The 20,915-nt window shown below is 42.8% G+C and overlaps 1 protein-coding gene across 3 annotated transcripts in view; it reads right to left on the bottom strand.

Annotated features, from left to right (window-relative positions):
• Nucleotides 1–8,661: 8,661 nt before the first annotated feature.
• Nucleotides 8,662–20,915, bottom strand: part of LOC146870563 (uncharacterized) — a 250,771-nt gene continuing 238,517 nt past the window's right edge. For all 3 annotated transcript variants that reach the window (XR_014978325.1, XR_014978323.1, XM_085643155.1), the window contains 3 exons: nucleotides 20,334–20,441; nucleotides 17,042–17,133; nucleotides 8,662–9,281 (listed from right to left, as the gene is read on the bottom strand). Coding sequence is in view for 1 of the 3 variants with exons in the window: in XM_085643155.1 (XP_085499281.1) it covers nucleotide 9,281; nucleotides 17,042–17,133; nucleotides 20,334–20,441 (201 nt within the window). In the remaining 2 variants the exon portion in view is untranslated. The remainder of the gene's footprint in view (nucleotides 9,282–17,041; nucleotides 17,134–20,333; nucleotides 20,442–20,915) is intronic.

Below are 20,915 nucleotides of genomic sequence, written 5' to 3'. Positions count from 1 at the left end.
GCACTGAAATGCATTGTCACGCATCTTAAAGCCATTGTCTCACCAGCGCTGAAACTGGCTCTGCCAGGCTGCTAGCGTGCGCCGGCGCCTGTGATACCTGTGCGCCGGCTCTGCATCTCCCGGCAGACTTGTAAACAGTTAATGATCTTGTCTTAAGTGGATGCTGAGTGCTACAGTGTTACATCTCTTTTAGCCTGACTACTGCCCATTGAAATTTCCGTCCGCAGCGCGGCTGTCACACAGTGAGTCACTGACTCACAGCCCAACACCGAAACCCGGTAGGGGGCTTGCCCTCAGCAGTGGTTGTGTACTGGCTGGCACCGCAGAGGGGATATGACCTCACGTCCTGGAGGAAGTGAGGTCGGATTCAGGAGCGGCGGAGGATTCGACTAACTGCCGCTGTCTGCGTCCAGGCCGGCATTCGCGGCCGCATTAACTCTCACAGCATCATGGCCGTGCATGAGAGGCCTTGGGCGCTGCGGGGACAGTGGTGTAGCTAGAGGTTCTGGCTCCAGGGGATAATCCTCAAATTGCCGCCCATGGCAGGTAGCAGGGGGCAGGCGGGTGCTGGGGAAAAAGGACGGCGAACAGCGGGGTGGAATTGGCAGGGTTTAAGTTACGACGCCACTCCCTGCTCCACTGCAGGTGAAAGCAAAGGTCGGAGCGGAGGTGCTGCGTGCCCAACACTAACCTCCCAATCCCTGAATATACAATGTAAGAGCCTTAGAATATAGACAAGTGTGCCTGTGCAAAGAGGGCATGAAATAGCTGAGATTGGGTCATGCATTCAAAGCTGTTCTGAACAGGGGCTCCAAAATACTGTTAGGATGGATTTTCTCAGCATTTTAATGTGAAGCTTCAGAAGAGCACACCTCTTTGGCCACAGGCCAATGGGCTTTTAGAACGTTTCATGAGTACTCTCAAGAAAGCTATGATCATACAACCTTAAGCACACGCCAACAATTTAAATGATAGTACAGTATGTAATCAATATTTCAGTGGTTTTACTGTTTTCGGCCCACTGGCCTCTTCTTTTAAGCCTTAGCCAACACGTGTTTGGTCGTCAAAGAGCGTAACCCTACGACTTTGTCAGGGATAAAAAACAGAAAACAATTCCAATTGTAATGCTACATGTCATTCCAAATCAGTCCCACACACATTTTCTGGTGACATATGTGTATTGTTAACATATTCCAATACAATTTGTGACATGTCAGTGGAAACCCATGCGCATTACCTCACAAAAACCGTTTGATTGACTTGTTTCAGACGTTGCTTCAGTATCCCACAGTAGTCCAACACATCACATCATTATCCAAGCGTAATGTTTCCAATAATATACATGCAAAGTTAACGTTAGCATATGACATACTGCGCAGTTGAATTGTCCATCATATTTGTGGGGCAAGATAATATATTTGTCAAATTACCCCATCATTTAAACCCTGTGATGCGTGACCTTAAATCTAAGCAGCAGCGAAGTGCACTCCCTGTCATCCAACGTGTAATATCCCAATCCCATAGGGTCCCGACCAAAATCCATAATATACCTGTCCAGAAAAGCGGTACGTCCTAGGTCTCTCCTGTACGGAGAATGTGAAAGGTCGCCATATGATTTTAACAAGCCTATCACATCTATAATATGACAACCAGTGACTACTGCCCACCTGAACTGACGCTTATAGTCCCAAGCCAGAGCATGTAAATATCCACCGTTATCACCTGAGTAAATATAAATATTCCGCATTAGTTTCCACCTCGAAACTACATAACCATCCAACCCATAACTGATCCACCGTGCCACTCACCGATTCTTAATTGACTTGAAGAAATGGAAGATTGTGACCACTAAACCAACACATCATGACAATTAAACAACTGGCCATATTCTCGTGAATTCTGATCAAAATCTCTACGAGTAGCCTGCAGTGCTCTTCTAAGCCATCGCACCCTGGTCTCAGAAAGGACAGCGTCAGTCCAGCCATGACCCATGTGCTCTTATTAAAGGCAAACCCAATAATGCAGTAAAAACACATGCGGTGACTCATAACCCTCGCACTGCGCCTACCCGGTATGACCCCTGCCCCCGCTCCCCCCGCTGTACCCCCAAAAACTTAGCCAACACGAATGGTACGTTTGTGGTCGTTGTTGGCCGCAGTTTTTATTCTGGTTACATACATCTGGCATAACATCGGTCGTATTGGGGTTACTTGCGAACTGCCATCCCTTTGGACACACAGCCGTGCCCCCGCTCGTAGTCCGTTGCCGCTCCAGTTCGTAAGGTACCCGACCCACCAGCCAGGTCTGTTGTTGTTCGTGCGTATTTCTCCTCTGGTCCAATTACCACTGGGACCACCCTTTGGTTGGTCACCCACGCTTTTCTGCGTGTAGGGAGGGGTAGCTTCGTCTTCCCCCGGAGTTAGGCCCCAACTCGCTACCTTTTGTGCCCTGCCGACAGGCCGGGTCTGGGCCGCGAGCGCCGTCTCCGTTTGCTACCCCTCTTCCGTTGGCCAGGCCACATCACCCTGCCGTGCGGCATCCCAAGGTGAGCGGCCCTCCTCCTACACACCGCCCTGTCGGTGTGTATCGTTAGCCAACCCTCGTACCGTTATTCCGCCGCTACGCTTGCGTTGCTGTCCAGCACTGCGACATTGCTGTATCCTTGGTGTGGGTGGGTGGGATTTGCCGTGACAACGTTGGGGCGCCGCTCTCCCTGCTCCCGAAGTTAGGAGTCCCTTGGGCGAGCGGCCCCTTATATCCCCGACTCTTTCTTCCCGCCTGAACAGGCCTACCCCCCCATTGGGGGGTTTGCCTCGTGTCCTGCCCCCCCTATTGGCTGCGGGGGGGGTGTTAGACGCGAGGCCAGCGCGTGGGCAGGAGGTGCTACCTCCCGCCGTCTTTGGTCGCCTCGGGCGCCCAAAACCGGTTCCTTCTTGTCCCCCTCTCGGCGCGGCGCGGGTTATGGCGCCGGCCCCTTAGCCTCTCCCCCCCTCCGGGGAGGAACGGCGGGCCTCTGCAAAAACAAGGAAACGTTGGGAAAATATGATTGTCTGGTCGCCTCTAGAAGTGGAGAATCTACAGGTAGGGACGATGGTGAGGGTGGTGGGGGGCACCTCAGCAGACGGACACAGTGTCCCACACGAGGCCTCCAGACACGACCCTTCTGCATAGGCTCACACATGGCTGCACACAGTTATCTGGAGCTCACTTCTACAAATGGGCAGGACGCCTGCTACCTGGGACTTCAGGAACAGATATGGACTCCAGATCAAATCAACACATTCCAGGTGTGTCTCATGACCCGACATTGTTTTCAGGCTCAGACTCGACACAGTAACCCACGTTTCTAAGGACGGGGTAGACACCTAAAGGGAAGGGCCCTGCAACCATCACAGGGTCCCCAAACCGTAGGCTGCTGGGTATTTCGGATCTGGTTCCAGAACCCACTGAGCTATCTACATGAAACATAGTTCTGTGATCCGTATGCTACACGTTCTTTGCAACAGGCATAACTCTCTGCGCTTCCTTATGATGAGTCAAACCAGTCACAGCAGGTACATTAACCACCTGAATTATATTTACATGTTTGTTGCCTGAGAACTCTCAGACACACACAAGAAGCTCTGCAGCAGGTGCTTTAACACCCATGAGTTATTTCTAAACACAGCACCCAATAACCCCCCTCCCCAATCCCCCCGACACTGCTCTGAAGCCCTCTCTGTGGGCAGGCCCCTGATAAATGAGGCATGCTTCAATTACAAGACAATACGTGCCATTAAGCAAATTGAGAAAAGGCAAAATGGAAGTCATCGATATTATTAAAATCTGGCTGAGCCAGTGGCGTAACAAAGGTCCCCACACAGTGGCGTAGCTAGGGGGGGGGCGGTGGGGGCGGTCCGCCCCCGGCAGCACTATTTTGAGGGCGGCGGCGGCTGCGCGGCACTGGTGGCCCGTGGCGGCGGCCTTTATAATTGAATTGGACACTCGCTGACACTACTGTCACTACAGGCAGTAGTGTCCATGTCTCCAAATAGATTATAAAAACCGCTGCCACGGTCCGCCAGTGCCGCGTGGCCCCCTTGTGAACAGCAAGCAACGTACGTACCCCGTTTGTGGTTCCAGACAGTCCCAGGGCCGTCAATCTTGTAGCGCGCGAAAGCGCTACCAATGACGGCCCTGGGTATAAAGTTTGGCCAGCCCTCACGCTGAAATGTATCGCAGCACGACAGCAGTGACACGGCATCACACGCTTGCCTCTCGAGAGCGGCCGCGGCGCCAGCTGTCCGAAGGGTCGCGCCTTGCCTGGTTTTATCTTTGCAAATTTATATAGCGCGAAATCGACCAGAAGGTATTGAAGCGCTTTACATAGCACCGTATTTACATTACACATTCAGGCACAGGGAGATGAATGGATTTGACCAGAATCACTGGATGTGGACGCGACCTCGAGGCTTGAACCCTGGTTTCCTGCACAAAAGTCGGCATTGCACAGCTCAAGTAGCGGGCAGCAGCAGCAGCTTTGTTTTTCGTTGGTGAGCTGGCCTACTGCCGCCACAGTCAGTAGCGCATTTCAATACGGTCCATGTGTGAATATGGAGGGGCGGTCATGCTTGCTTGCAGGCAGGATGTTTTTTTAAGTCCTGACCTGTGCGGCCCAATGCCTCAGCAGCCCTCCCTGACCGCTTACCTGCCTCAACGTGGGTTGCTGGGGTCGCTGGTGGGGCACTTACACCACCGGCCTGCGTCCTGTCTTTAAAAGGCAGCCAGCTGACCTTTGACTGGACCACATGAACTTGCAGTAGCACGCATCACTTGCTACCCTCCTCTTGTGTTGAAGGGTGGGCGGCACAGACAGACCTGAGTCTTTTGACTGTCGATGGCGACGCCAAACTACAGTGACCTTCGATTTGATATTCAATTGCAGCAGCTCAGCACTAAAGCCCACCAAGAGGATCTGGATCAGTGCGATGGATGCTGTGCTCGAGTCTGCATTGAGGCAATTATCAGAAAAGACATAATGGAGAGACTTCAAGTAAGTGCTTTTTTCCAACTTTAACCCTGGGCTACATGCGATCGATGTGTGTTTGTGTGTGTGTTCAGTTTAGTAGTTGCATCAAACTCAAATTGCCGCGGCCTGCTGTGACTCACGCCCTGAACCTGCCTGCAGCCAGCCGGCTGAGCCTGCACCTTTGCAGCCTGGAGGGTAAATGTTATAATGAGGCGGCAGGCAAACCCGAATTGCCACAGCGCGCAGTAGAGGCCTAATTGAGCCTGCAGCCACTGCCTTGAGACATGGTGTGTCAAGCAATTCTTGGAGCGCCATCGCCACACTCCTCCAGACTCTGGACCACTGCCCAAGTAAGTGCCACCAGCCTCTGGGTGATTTACACAATAAATGGCAGCACGCGGTCAGGCAGCGAGATCATTGTTAGGTGGCACATGTTTGAACTCTTTCTCATGTCAGGCATGGAGTGTGGAGGGGTGCAGCTTGGGTTGGAAGGCAGAACATGTACTGTTAAGAGTGGTGTAAAAAAATCTGGACTAGTGGACTGGGAAGGCAGTCAGCGAGGGTGACACCCACAGTAAGGGGAAAGCCAGGGTACCTGCACAAGCAGTGCTTTAAATGAGCAGGTACCGATTGCCCTCGGGGCTTTCTATCAGTGAGAGTACCTGCACTTCAGTGGACAATGATATCTGGCACCCTTTTGTCTTTGTCACGCTCACAATTTCCAATATCATGTGGCCAAAATAGAAAGGCTTTTTGAAATTTAATAATGCTCATTAGGATACTGATGATCTCATTTGAATTGACCTTTGGCGTAACCATGACGACACAACACACAAATCTCTTCAATCAGCCTTAACCCACACGCCATATAAGCATCTAGATTTAGACAAAAAAATAGTATGGGTGAGATAGCTCGGTGGGTTAAAGCCTGTGCGTGCCTGCCTGTATTGGTACTAAGGTGACATTGCGGGATATTTTCAGTTTCAAATATCCAACTGGCTTGGGCCCCCAGTTGCTATTTTCAAATGTGTGCTCTATTTCTTGTAGTACACCTGGCAAAATGCTTGTGAACACTGCAAATCACTTCAGCTTCATAACTACCTATGAAACCACGTCAGATGTTGTCCGGGGAGATGTGCTACCAACAACATGTTGCTAACCTGGAATACCCACGAAAGAGTCACTGTGTTGGTATAATGTTTGTCTGATGTAAAGTGCTCTGGCACCCTACATTGGTATGAGCAGTACTAGAAAACAAATGAAAAATTTGTGAGAGAAGGGCTGAAGGATGTTAGAGTGCTTTACAAATAAAGATATAAGGCATATAAATGATACCACACAATGGCGTTGGGCATTGATAGAGAGCATAAAAATAGAAATTACAGCAGTCACAAATATTGAGTAACAGCAAAGCCACAGGTCATTTGCAGCAGTTTTCAGATCTTCTTAGAGTTTCTTGTTGCTCAAATGGGTGCAATTTCCTATATTTATATGCTTCAGTCGCCTTCATTGCTTTATTTTGCTCGTACCGAAGTGTCACTCATAGTCATTGAAATGCCACTCATATTTACACTGAAATTATGAAAATGTCACACATAAGCAATCTGAAACCTTGGCAGCTATGGAAGTTGTTTAGGTTCTCGTCAGCAGGCACTTGACGTGTACACTTCATGATGGTAAGACACTTTTTTCATAAATTGATACTGTGACTTACATACTGAGAGGTGCTAACCTCGAGCTTTGGGAGGGAAAGGTTTGTGTTTTTCCTGAATAGATGTCCCATACAGTGACTGCTTCCTAAATTAATTTAAAGCACTGTACTATGTTTTATTAGCTCTTCTGCTTTTGCATTCACCGTCCTGTAGCACTGAAAATCGCAACATATATTATTGTCGTTGATTCAGAAAGTTATTCTTGTCAAATACATGCTCAGAAAGAGATTTAAAACGGTGCACGTTATATTTTATCACCTAAGGCAACTGATGCAGCCCAGCATCAGTCCACAGATATTAGGTACCTGAACTCACTGTCTCTCCAGTGCAGCTCTTTTATTCTCTCTCTGTTTGGCTGAAAACGCTTACCTGTTTATGTGCCACAGTACATTTATATATAGCTTTCTTTGTGCTCATGACTTCTCTTCAACGTTAGAAATGGGGAATGTAATTTTCCGAATGGCCGTTAGTCTAGACACTTTCCACATTATTACCATTACTCTTTCTGACTTTGATAGTTGTTCCAGGCTTTTGGTTTAACATTAATGGGACATCCGTCGTCAGCTGGGAAACTGATAAAGAAGTGCTCCTCCTGCCAAAACGTATGGTGGATTAATAAAAAAAAAACGAAACTGCACACCCCTTTTGTTGCCTATGTCAAACATTAACCCCTCCTCTTTTGGTGTGTCAACCTTCTTTCTCACCATTGACAAAGCCATAAACATGTATATAATCCCAATTCAGCTGTCATGTAATGTGGAAGCGTACCCTCGGGAGGCACCTATTTGCCTCACTGTATCAAAACTGTAACGTCACCCTTTACAAAACTCTTAAATTCTTCAAAGCATTTCATGATTCTTTTACTCCAATCCTGTCACAGTTGTTATTTATCAAAATCCTGTTAACAAATCCCAATGCGATAGTCACACAACCACTGACCTATCACAGCGTGGCACCCTGACATCACCAACCAATCACTGTGTGAAATGTACACCAACCAATCCCAGCAAGAAACACTATGTGACATATGATCTCACTCCTTGAAGCAGCTCACTCTTCTTTACAATTTCTCTTGTACTTGCACAAGTCAACAAAAATCTTTAAAACAACAATATCAAAACATAACAATTCTTGCTGCTCTTTTAAAGAAAACGATATAACTTCAACAATAGGAATACTAAGTTTTTTACACCCTCTGACTTTTAGCACACAAAAAGAATTTCACATTTGTAAGTGATATGTGGACTAGAGTGAAATCACCCTAATCAATGCAGCTTCACCCTTTGCACAATCAGGTTCTGCTAACATAAAACAATATTAGTGCAATCACAACAGTTAATTAGTGTCCCTATCTCAATTGGATAGGTGACGGTACCTCTCACTCTACACTACAAAACCTGCAAACAAGAAATACCATTTGACGATGGCTACCCACATCCAGCATGAATCTCTTAAATTTCTTTACATTACAAACACTAAACATCTCCATTCATCCAACCATTCACTCTCGTCTTAATAATAGACCAGTAAACATAATTACAATAAGCAACACATCACCCTATTAAAACTCACACTTCCAAAACAGCGACAACCTTCACAAATGGCACCTGGTCAATTTTCAAGCCCTGTGGATTGGATTTCAGGATTCGAGTATTTTATTCTAACTTGGGCAATTATTTTATAGCTCTCCGTTTAAGGTGTGAACCATACCTCTGCTACCAGAAAACTGATAGTGTGGAGATGAGGCAAAATTTAAATAATATGGTTCAACCTTTTCTTACCTTCAATTACAGGGTTAAGGCCCGTTTCCGCTCTGGCTGCAAGTATAACTTGCTTCAAGTGATGGATCTTTGCCAATGTGTTTTGAATCAGGAGCTATTTCATCATAATAAGTTAAATCACAATGACAGTTCTAAGTTGAGTCAATGATGAGAGTTTCAATAAGTTTAAAAAGTTTATTCCTCATTAAGAGTTTAGTAAGATTCTTTTTATTCAGGTTAGTCAGTAAATTCAAGTACGATTACATACGTGTCATAAAATTTTGGTTAGAACAAAACATCAAATAATATATCCAGCACATTTCATAAAGGACAAATGCCATATTCTAAAGAACAGGACCATAATTTACAGTTAGCAAAGCTCATAAAGAGTTCAAATTTCAAAGAAAAAGAGTGAGATAAAGAGAACATAAAACTCAAAATCCAATTAAAGCAGACAAATTTCCCATTAACTCATGAATCTCAGCAGAGTCTCAATAATTTGAGCAAATAGGCACACAGTTGCAGTACCAATCTGTAAAAATCGAGCATCAATAATAAGGCAACGAATGAACAACAGCAACGGAAGTCACAGTTGTCAGTCAAGTACAAGAAGAAAATGGGATGAGTGTCTGGGAATGCCTGTGGAATGAGTGTTGAGACTACATTAGGAACACGGACGAATATATAAAGAAATAAAATATGTTGTAGACATTGTATCAGGTCTCTCCTCTTCAGAGCCAATCAGGCAGCAGCATCCATTTGAACTCAGCTCCTCCTTTCCCAGGAAATAACATGCAGCTTCTAAATTTTTAGCACAAAGTTTGTTAGAGACATCTTATGTATGTAGGTTCTTGATTCATAAGCCTCCATTTGCATAGGTATCAAACACAGTTTAACCTTCTAAAATTAAATGTTTCATTGCATAAACAATGAACTATGCTAAAGAAGAGAAATATCAAGTTTCAAAAATACTGTTTTAAAATATACAACTATTCTGTTGAAGCATTAGGTGAAATATGGGAAAAATAGGACGTTTGGTTATCGTTGTAATAGGTGTCTTAGCAAAATTTAATACAATTGTTAAATTGGTACATACTCCAGTTATGGTGAATATTTCTAAGCTTGTCACATTATCCCCTTCTATGCCAAGGTCATAACAGTAACGGCCTGGGCTGTGGCACTGGTGTGCCAAGGACTTAGATGTTACGTCCTCTGCACACCATTCAAAAATCCCTCTGCTGCAAACAGCAGAGGGATTTCCTTTTTAGTTTCGGGAGCTGGGGAAGAGCTTCAGAGGCCTTTTTTTTTCAATGTCATGACGATTGTGCACATGGCGCACTGACGTCATTACATTAAAAGTGAAAATGAAATGAGCAAATTGGCTCATCCCAGTTACACTGCTTTGGTGCTCGTGAGGCTATCTCAGCCCAAGTACCTAGGCAGACAGGAGAGGTATCATCGGAAAGGGGACAATCTCCCCTTTCCAAATGTAACATTCCCTAGTGGATCCCTGTTTGAGGATCGCTGCAGGAGGGCAAACCCCAAGCAGGGATCCACTCTATTAGGCATCACGGAGGGGGAAGAGGCCCCTTGGGCAAGGGCATTTGCACCCCTTATATTTTTGGGGCCACATGTGAGATATCATTTTACTTTGGAGATTGAGGGGAAGGCTGGGTGGTAGGGAATTTGTGCAAGCACTGTGATCCCAAACAGAAATGTGGGAAAATTTTGATTTTTTAAGCTAAATTTGAGGTTTGCAGGGGTTTTGGGTAATAAAACTTTGGGGATCCAAGCAAGCCACACATCCTTGGACTCCCTCGGGTGTCTAGTTTCAGAAATGTCTGGGTTTGGTTGATTTCCCCAGATAGCCACCGAGTCTGAAACCAAGTGCCCCCCTGGCAAAACCAGGTTGTTTTGTGATCGATAATTTTAATGTCCCCAAAATACCTTTTGGCCCTTCCATGTTGCAGGCACTTGGCGCACCCACACAAGTGAGGTGCCACGTTTATCGAGCGACTCGGGGAATGCTGGGTGGGTGGAAGTTTGTGGCTCCCTGCAGATTCCAGAACTTTCCATGACAGAAATGTGAGGAAAATGTTTTTTTTTCTTTTTTTTCTCTTTTTTTTACAAAGTTTGAGGTTTGCAAGGGATTCTGGGTAACAGAACCTGGTGAGGGCCACATAAGTCACCCTATCCTGGATTCCACAGGGTGTCTAGTTTTCAAAAATGTACATTTTTATCGGGAGACAGAATAGTAGAACAAGTGTTATTGCCAATTGTCTTTCTATGCATTTCTGCCTTACAAATGTAAGACAGTGGGTAAAAAAGAAATCATTTAGAAAAATGCCCTTTAATTCACATGCTAATATGGCTACCCACAAATTCAGTGAGGTGTAAATAGCCACTGCTTCTAAATTCCCTACATTGTTCCCATTTTGGAAATACATAGGATTCCTTGATACTTATTTTTTACTCTTCATTTTTTTCCAAACGAATTGCTGAATACTGGTACACAATGAAAAACAACTGCAATGTGCAACTCAGTTATTGGCTCTGGTTACCTCAGCTTCTTAGTGAGCCTACAAGCCCTATATATACCCGTAACCAGAAGGATCTAGTGGACGTAACAGTTTATTGCTTTCAAAAACCTGTCATAGTTATAAAAAGTTACAGGTGAAAATGTAGACACAAATGGATGTATCAAAGTAAAATGCCAACACTATGTAGAAATCTTTGGTTTTGTGACAAACGTCTGCCTGTTCCTGAAAGCTGAGAAGATGGTAATTTCTGCACTGTAAACCCTTTGTTGATGCTTTTTGCAGGGAAAAACTAGGATCTTTCTTCTGCAGCACTTATTTCCCATTCCCCCCCCCCCCAAAAAAAAACAAAATGTAGCTGTATTTAGGCTAATTTGTCGAAACCCTCCAAGGAAATTCACAAATCCTGGGTACCTTTAGACGACTCAGGTTGTTGGAAAAGAGGAATGCAAATTTAGCATGAATAGCTTACGCGGTATAAAGATAGAATATCGACGGGAAAATATCGACTAGCATTAATATTGTGGTAAGAATATCGACTGTTAAAAATATCGTAATAGAAAATATCGTTGTAAAAAATATCGTTTCGTGAGAATGACAAAAATATCGTCATAAAAAAATATCGATGAACAGAATATCGTTGATCAAAATGTCGTTTTATATAATATCGACACAAAAATATAAGGTGTTATAAAATTTATAAAAAAATATGTATTATGTTTTTAAAAAACTTACAAAACTCCTACTAGTAATAATATGTGTTAAAAAATATTTTCTACAAAAGAATTGTTAAAATTTTAGTAGCGGGTTATTGGTATTATAGGGGATAAGGGTGGGTAGTAATTTAAAATTTGGTTTTTAAAAAATTTATAAAATATAAACAAATTAGAAAATAATTAAGAAATCGAAATTTTAATTTGAAATTTCGAATTGTTCACGAAATTAAATTTGTAATTAAATTTTAAAATTTCAAATAAAAATTTTAGGAGCGGGTTTTTGGTATTATAGGGGAACTCCTACTAGTAATAATATGTGTTAAAAAATATTTTCTACAAAAGAATTGTTAAAATTTTAGTAGCGGGTTATTGGTATTATAGGGGATAAGGGTGGGTAGTAATTTAAAATTTGGTTTTTAAAAAATTTATAAAATATAAACAAATTAGAAAATAATTAAGAAATCGAAATTTTAATTTGAAATTTCGAATTGTTCACGAAATTAAATTTGTAATTAAATTTTAAAATTTCAAATAAAAATTTTAGGAGCGGGTTTTTGGTATTATAGGGGATTAGGGTGGGTAGTAATTTAAAAATGTAGTGTTAAAAAATTGTATAAAATATTAATAAATTAGAAATTTATCATGAAATCAAAATTTAACATCGAAATTTAAAATTTTACACGAAATTTATTTTTTAATAATAAAAATTATTAAATTAATATTGAAGAAGCGTTATTTTGGTATTATAGGGGAATAGGGTGTAAAAAATAATTTAGATAGAAACATTTATATTGTTTACTAACCTGCACATTTCCTGACTTATGTTGGATTGGAGTTAGAATAGTAATTTATTATAGTTTACTATCCAGCACTTTCCCTGAGTTATGTTATGTTTGGAGTTAGAATAGTAATTTATTATGGTTTACTATCCAGCACTTTCCCTGACTTATGTTGGATTGGAGTTAGAATAGTAATTTATTATGGTTTACTATCCAGCACTTTCCTTGACTTATGTTGGATTGGAGTTAGAATAGTAATTTATTATGGTTTACTATCCAGCACTTTCCCTGAGTTATGTTATGTTTGGAGTTAGAATAGTAATTTATTATGGTTTACTATCCAGCACTTACCCTGATTTATGTTGGATTGGAGTTAGAATAGTAATTTGTTATGGTTTACTATCCAGCACTTTCCCTGAGTTATGTTATGTTTGGAGTTAGAATAGTAATTTATTATGGTTTACTATCCAGCACTTTCCCTGACTTATGTTGGATTGGAGTTAGAATAGTAATTTATTATGGTTTACTATCCAGCACTCTCCCTGACTTATGTTATGTTTGGAGTTAGAATAGTAATTTATTATGGTTTACTATCCAGCACTTTCCCTGACTTATGTTGGATTGGAGTTAGAATAGTAATTTATTATGGTTTACTATCCAGCACTTTCCCTGAGTTATGTTATGTTTGGAGTTAGAATAGTAATTTATTATGGTTTACTATCCAGCACTTTCCCTGACTTATGTTGGATTTGAGTTAGAATAGTAATTTATTATGGTTTACTATCCAGCACTCTCCCTGACTTATGTTATGTTTGGAGTTAGAATAGTAATTTATTATGGTTTACTATCCAGCACTTTCCCTGACTTATGTTGGATTGGAGTTAGAATAGTAATTTATTATGGTTTACTATCCAGCACTTTCCATGAGTTATGTTATGTTTGGAGTTAGAATAGTAATTTATTATGGTTTACTATCCAGCACTTTCCCTGACTTATGTTGGATTGGAGTTAGAATAGTAATTTGTTATGGTTTACTATCCAGCACTTTCCCTGAGTTATGTTATGTTTGGAGTTAGAATAGTAATTTATTATGGTTTACTATCCAGCACTTTCCCTGACTTATGTTGGATTGGAGTTAGAATAGTAATTTATTATGGTTTACTATCCAGCACTCTCCCTGACTTATGTTATGTTTGGAGTTAGAATAGTAATTTATTATGGTTTACTATCCTGCACTTTCCCTGACTTATGTTGGATTGGAGTTAGAATAGTAATTTATTATGGTTTACTATCCAGCACTTTCCCTGAGTTATGTTATGTTTGGAGTTAGAATAGTAATTTATTATGGTTTACTATCCAGCACTTTCCCTGACTTATGTTGGATTGGAGTTAGAATAGTAATTTATTATGGCTTTCTATCCAGCACTCTCCCTGACTTATGTTATGTTTGGAGTTAGAATAGTAATTTATTATGGTTTACTATCCAGCACTTTCCCTGACTTATGTTGGATTGGAGTTAGAATAGTAATTTATTATGGTTTACTATCCAGCACTCTCCCTGACTTATGTTATGTTTGGAGTTAGAATAGTAATTTATTATGGTTTACTATCCTGCACTTTCCCTGACTTATGTTGGATTGGAGTTAGAATAGTAATTTATTATGGTTTACTATCCAGCACTTTCCCTGAGTTATGTTATGTTTGGAGTTAGAATAGTAATTTATTATGGTTTACTATCCAGCACTTTCCCTGACTTATGTTGGATTGGAGTTAGAATAGTAATTTATTATGGTTTACTATCCAGCACTCTCCCTGACTTATGTTATGTTTGGAGTTAGAATAGTAATTTATTATGGTTTACTATCCAGCACTTTCCCTGACTTATGTTGGATTGGAGTTAGAATAGTAATTTATTATGGTTTACTATCCAGCACTTTCCATGAGTTATGTTATGTTTGGAGTTAGAATAGTAATTTATTATGGTTTACTATCCAGCACTTTCCCTGACTTATGTTGGATTGGAGTTAGAATAGTAATTTATTATGGTTTACTATCCAGCACTTTCCCTGACTTATGTTGGATTGCAGTTAGAATAGTAATTTATTATGGTTTACTATCCAGCACTTTCCTTGACTTATGTTATATTTGGATTTACAATAGTTAATTATAATGGTTTACTATCCACCATTTACCCTGACTTACGTAGGATTGGAGTTAGAATAGTTAATTATTATGGTTTATTATCCAGCATTATCTATTTACTATTTTTAATAAGAATAATATATGTCATGTTGTAATATTCATTTCAACAATATAAATTAAAGACATTTTTATAACATTTTTACATACATATGACAAGTTTCTAAATTAAGAAATAAAAAATTTTTAATTTTTTTTTTATTCATAGTTTAATTTGTTACTGCAAAGATTTTGAACATTTTATAAAACATTTAACATAATTTTTGCTAACAAATTATATTGCAGTTTTGTACATAAATACAGTTTCAATTATGCATAAATTAGTATAATAAATTTTAATATTTTTTACAAAAATTTAATATATTACATATTTTTTATGTCATTGATTTTATCATGATAGGTACATAACATAAATTTACATTTTTTAACATCTGAGAAAAATATTTAACAATGAAAAACATGTTTTAATATACAATAAACAATTAATACATAATTCTATTGAACATATTAATGTATATTTTACAATATTCATTTGTTTTTTAACAATAAAAAGTAAATTATTACTAAACATGGTAAATATTATGCTATTTAATTCAATTTATTTTTGATCAAAAGGGTATATATTTTTATATCAATAAGTATTAGGAAAACTAAATAATTATATGTGTGAATAGTTTTGTAAAGTAAAATAGTAAAAAAAGTGAGTAAAATAAAAGAATAGTGCATATCCAGTTGGTAATAAAAAGACGATATTTTTTGTATATTTCTATAAGCAGATAGGTCGTCGATGTTAGTGTAGTCGATATTTATGTCTAAGGTAATGTTATTTAAAATAAAGTCGATAATGTAGTAGTCGATATTTATGTTGTCGATATTAGTGTGAACGATATTAGGGTTGTCGATAAAAAAAAATCGATATTTGTGTGAATTCTTGTTTAAGTATAGGATGACGATATTAATGTAAGCGATATTTTAGTGACGATATTTATTTCTGACGATATTTATGTTAACGATATCCCATCATGGAAACAGCTTACGCGGACAAAATGTTAAGGTCTTAAGTCAAACTACCAAAGATATCTTAAAAGGTTATGGCACAGAGGGGCCTGGCAGCTAAGAGGTTATGGTCAAGCCTCTCCGTTCCATTAAGCACATTTTCGCATTGTCGTGTTCATTTCTAGTTAAAAGTCAACTTGCATTGAAGTGTTTCTGCGGTCTAAACGAATAACTATGGCGGCATAGTGCAGGCTGCACATTTAAAAAGTGTCATTTCATCTTTAAATTTTACCGTAATCATTGCACTCATAGCTGTTAATTTAAATAATTTGTATCTTATTAATTCGCTTCTTCAATTTCTCCGAAACGGGCATTCCCAACCGATCTAGACTTATATTACTAGTACTGCCAAAAGCATTGGCATACCCCTTATATTCCAGCAAAGTGAAAGTTATTATGATGGGGCTATGAGCAGTGAAGCAAGCCATTACATCCAAATGGGGCACCGATTCCGCGCCCAATCACACGGACTGGCTGCATAAGCTATGGGACGTTGTTGGCATGGAAAAAATGTCGACCTTATTGACAGCCAGGCTACTACTACCCACAAGGTAACAGACTAAGGACATGCCGGGGATCCAGTGGATCCCCCCACAGAGGCAATGTTTTCAGTCAGGCAACATCAGCAATCAAGGAGCAAACTCCTTTACTTAGTTGTGTCTCCAAGTTCCCCCTCCCAATCTCTTCCCCCGTTTCTGTTATTGACTTCGGACTAGCTGTTCCTTCTTATTGAACCTCAGCTGCAGTTGGATGTAGGTGAGTGTATGTGTATTTCGATGAAACTAAATAAAAATTAATTTGAAAAATTAAATAGCTTAAAACGACATCAAAATCATCTATTGACCCAGTTGTGTGCTCATTTGCATTAATTAGGGTAACTAATATGGTCATGTGTGGAACGGTAGACGGTATGTGAAATAAAGACCCCACACGTACAGTAATGGAGTAACAAAAGTATATGTCATTAGCACCATTTAGGTCTTTTAACCGAGGAAGTCAACGAAAATACCAGCATGACCTGCCTAATCAAGTAGTGGCAAGCGCTTAAGTATTTCCATTTGGTAACGGTGATATCTGGAGTGCCTTTCTTGGAATCCTATCGCCCTGATGATTTAGAGTCTCACCCCCTGAACTGACACTTAATATAATATCGTTCAGGGAATCTTATCTATAAACTGTGGAGCACATTTGATAGCAGATCTGACAGTGTACAAACACAGTTCAAAGAAATGTGACCAGCTTATAGATTCATCCAAGCTAGGAGGCTTACTTACCAGTCTTTCTGAGATACATTGTCATTGTAAATATGTCCGCTGATATTTCGGTAAGGAGGGCAGATGCACTTGCATCGGTTGTTTTCTGACTTCTGAAATGTAAAGTAGAGGGAAAAGTGATGGAAAACTAAGAGGTTTAGAAGAAAAAATAGGGGGCTTTTACCGAGTATTATAAAACTAAGGTGCCAATTACGATCCGGTAAAAACCGGGTACGAACCGTCGGTCGGAGCGTTTTCCCCGTCCGATTCGTACCCGGTCGTAAAACTTTACAAACATGGAATTCCAATTCGCATGGAAACACCATTTCCGTACGAATCGTAAAAAACACCGACCGACGAAAATATACATACGAATGTGATCCGGGAATGCTGCGACGTGACGTCGGTACGCTTTCAGGCAGCGTTTCACGACCCAGGAATTACGATTCGAACCGACAGCAGTCCGGACGGCAATATTTTCACGGCACCCAAAAAGTGCCGCAAATGCGAAGTACGGCGCGAAACGACCAGAGTAGGTGGCCCGGTAAGCGCCGTACCCCCCCCAGCCCCCGCATGTACGCACCGTACCCCCCCAGCCCCCGCATGTACGCACCGTACCCCCCCTGCCCCCGCATGTACGCGCCGACCCCCCCAGCCCCCGTACGTACGCGCCGAACCCCCTGTATGTACACCCGTGTACGTGTCGAACCCCCCCGTGTACGTTCGAGTCGTACCCCCACCCGTGTATGTACGGTGCGTACCCCCCGTGTACGTTCGAGTCGAACCCCCCCCGTGTACGTTCGAGTCGAACCCCCCCGTGTACGTTCGAGTCGAACCCCCCCGTGTACGTTCGAGTCGAACCCCCCCGTGTACGTTCGAGTCGTACCCCCACCCGTGTATGTACGGTGCGTACCCCCCGTGTACGTTCGAGTCGAACCCCCCCCGTGTACGTTCGAGTCGAACCCCCCGTGTACTTTCGAGTCGACCCCCCCCGTGTACGTTCGAGTCGAACCCCCCGTGTACGTTCGAGTCGAACCCCCCCGTGTACGTTCGAGTCGTACCCCCACCCGTGTATGTACGGTGCATACCCCCCGTGTACGTTCGAGTCGAACCCCCCCCGTGTACGTTCGAGTCGAACCCCCCCGTGTACGTTCGAGTCGAACCCCCCATGTACGTTCGAGTCGAACCCCCCCCGTGTACGTTCGAGTCGAACCCCCCCGTGTACGTTCGAGTCGTACCCCCACCCGTGTATGTACGGTGCGTACCCCCCGTGTACGTTCGAGTCGAACCCCCCCCGGTGTACGTTCGAGTCGAACCCCCCCGTGTACGTTCGAGTCGAACCCCCGTGTACGTTCGAGTCGAACCCCCCGTGTACATTCGAGTCGAACCCCCCCGTGTACGTTCGAGTCGTACCCCCACCCGTGTATGTACGGTGCGTACCCCCCGTGTACGTTCGAGTCGAACCCCCCCGTGTACGTTCGAGTCGAACCCCCCCGTGTACGTTCGAGTCGTACCCCCACCCGTGTACGCGCTGGGGGTACGCACCGTACATACACGGGTGGGGGTACGACTCGAACGTACACGGGGGGGTTCGACTCGAACGTACACGGGGGGTTCGACTCGAACGTACACGGGGGGTACGCACCGTACATACACGGGTGGGGGTACGACTCGAACGTACACGGGGGGGTTCGACACGTACACGGGGGGTTCGACACGTACACGGGTGTACATACAGGGGGGTTCGGCGCGTACGTACGGGGGCTGGGGGGGTCGGCGCGTACGTACGGGGGCTGGGGGGGTCGGCGCGTACGTACGGGGGCTGGGGGGGGTTCGGCGCGTACGTACGGGGGCTGGGGGGGGTCAGCACTTACGTACGGGGGCTGGGGGGGGTCGGCGCGTACGTACGGGGCTGGGGGGGGTTTGGCGCGTACGTACGGGGGCTGGGGGGGTCGGCGCGTACGTACGGGGGCTGGGGGGGGGTCGGCGCGTATGCGGGCACGTCTCCATGGTTGCTATGGGAGTTCGGTGCGGACGGTGTTTTTTCCATCCGGTTGTGACCTCGGACGCACGGGATGGATCGTGATTCCTCGGTCGGACTTGACTTTTCACGTTTGTACGGTAAATCGTCCGAGGACGTGTCGGACACATTTTCCGACCCGAGGACGTGTGGGGAATGATTCCCAATGCGGTTCGTATGGACTTTTTACCATGCGAATCGTGATTGCCAGTTCGTACGGCACTTGTACGATTCGTACGGTAAAAAGACCGGATACGAGTCGCATGGGGAAATTTTTTACCGGATCGTAATCGGCACCAAAGTCTAGAACCTTCAGGTAAAGGTTCAGGAAGTTTCTGAGATACAGAAAGTGTAACAAACATTTCTAAAGGTTTGCGGATTTTATTTGCCTTTTACCATTCAGGCAGGATGGTTTAAGAGGCTAAGGCTGGAATTCCTCGACTCCTACCATTATTGCTGAATTGTTCAGGTAATAGCCACATGGTTCCTTGTTTGTCATAACTGAAGTGGGGTGGCTTAGGTGGTTGGTACAGGCTTTATGGGTCTTAATAATTAGACTGAATGTTTTTGGTTATGGGCACATGGATTGCTTATCTTTCACCACAAAAACAATAGTGTTTGATTGATATCGACGTACCTCTATTTTTACAAAAGCAAGTCTGGAAAACTTAGAGGACTGACAGAGCCTTTTACATCAAGGCCAGATAAATCAGGAGGATCCTTGGCTTTAATCAATAAGGCTGGTGGGCACAAGGCTTAACACCTTTTGCAAAGGACATACTGTACTTGCTTTCTAGGATAGGACTTAATTAGTTCAAATAGGCAGTGTCATCTACCTATAACAGAGGAATGGACATCAATTCAAAGGATTTACTCTATGCGGCATGGTGACTCGATGTTCAGGCTGAACATCGTAGAGTAGATAATATCCATCTACTCTGGTCGCTGGTTAAACGGATACTTTGTGCACAATAAACGTCAGTGTGATGCACGACTACCTGCTTGCTGTGTTATTATAAAATGACATTTTCGGTGTTACAAAAATGCAGTGCTGAGGAGGAACCAGTCTTTTTGCAGTTGAGGAGGTTCTCTGGACAATGTTGCACGCAGAAGAAAAAGGACAACAGGGTTACACGTGAGTGTCCACTTTAACAGAAGACATAAGTATAATACTAATGGCCAATTTAATCAATCCTAGTCAACAAAGTGCTTTGAAAGCAGGAAGATGGATTCCCACTTGAGGTACCTTTATATCCCAGCGCTATGAAAAATTCTATCTTTATTCCTGGATACCTTGTTGGCCTCTGCCAGTGTCTGCACAAAGAGAGAACTCATCAACACCATAAGAGTCAGGAGCATCATCCTGCACAAAAGGCCTGTGGGCGATCTCTGGCAATGTACCTGAAAGAGAAAACACATGGGGAGTCTTAGTGCTGATGGCAGCTTGGACCCTCATGTTCACAATCCTTTCCCACAAGTATGCAAACTTCTGTAGCACCCAGTATGCTTCTGGTTGAACCCAAAGCTTCGAGCTGCTAAACCACAGTGACAGCCCAGCTGGCTTCCTTATTTAACTTAACTGTGGGGCGCTGAAAATCACCTTTTCTCCCTCTGCTACACGTCCTTAAACAGTCAAAATTTAGAGTAATTACAAGCAGGCGAAGTCCAGGATGATGTGATAGCCAAGACTTGAAAAGACCACAAGCCCGCATGCTGGATATGGGAGAAAACACGTTAGCTGTGAAACCACATGACTAAAAGCCATGAAATTTGGTTAAAAAGCAATCTAAACAAGAAAGAATTGTATTCTTTTTTCTTGCTGAAGTTAAAATCAATTTAATGTAATTTGTGCAACTGTAATGCTCTATCATACCT

This window comes from Triturus cristatus, chromosome 1_1, assembly GCF_964204655.1.
Source record: "Triturus cristatus chromosome 1_1, aTriCri1.1, whole genome shotgun sequence".
NCBI lineage: Eukaryota > Metazoa > Chordata > Amphibia > Caudata > Salamandridae > Triturus > Triturus cristatus.
Note: the sequence above shows the minus strand (reverse complement) of the source record. Positions and strands in the feature narration are given on the sequence as shown.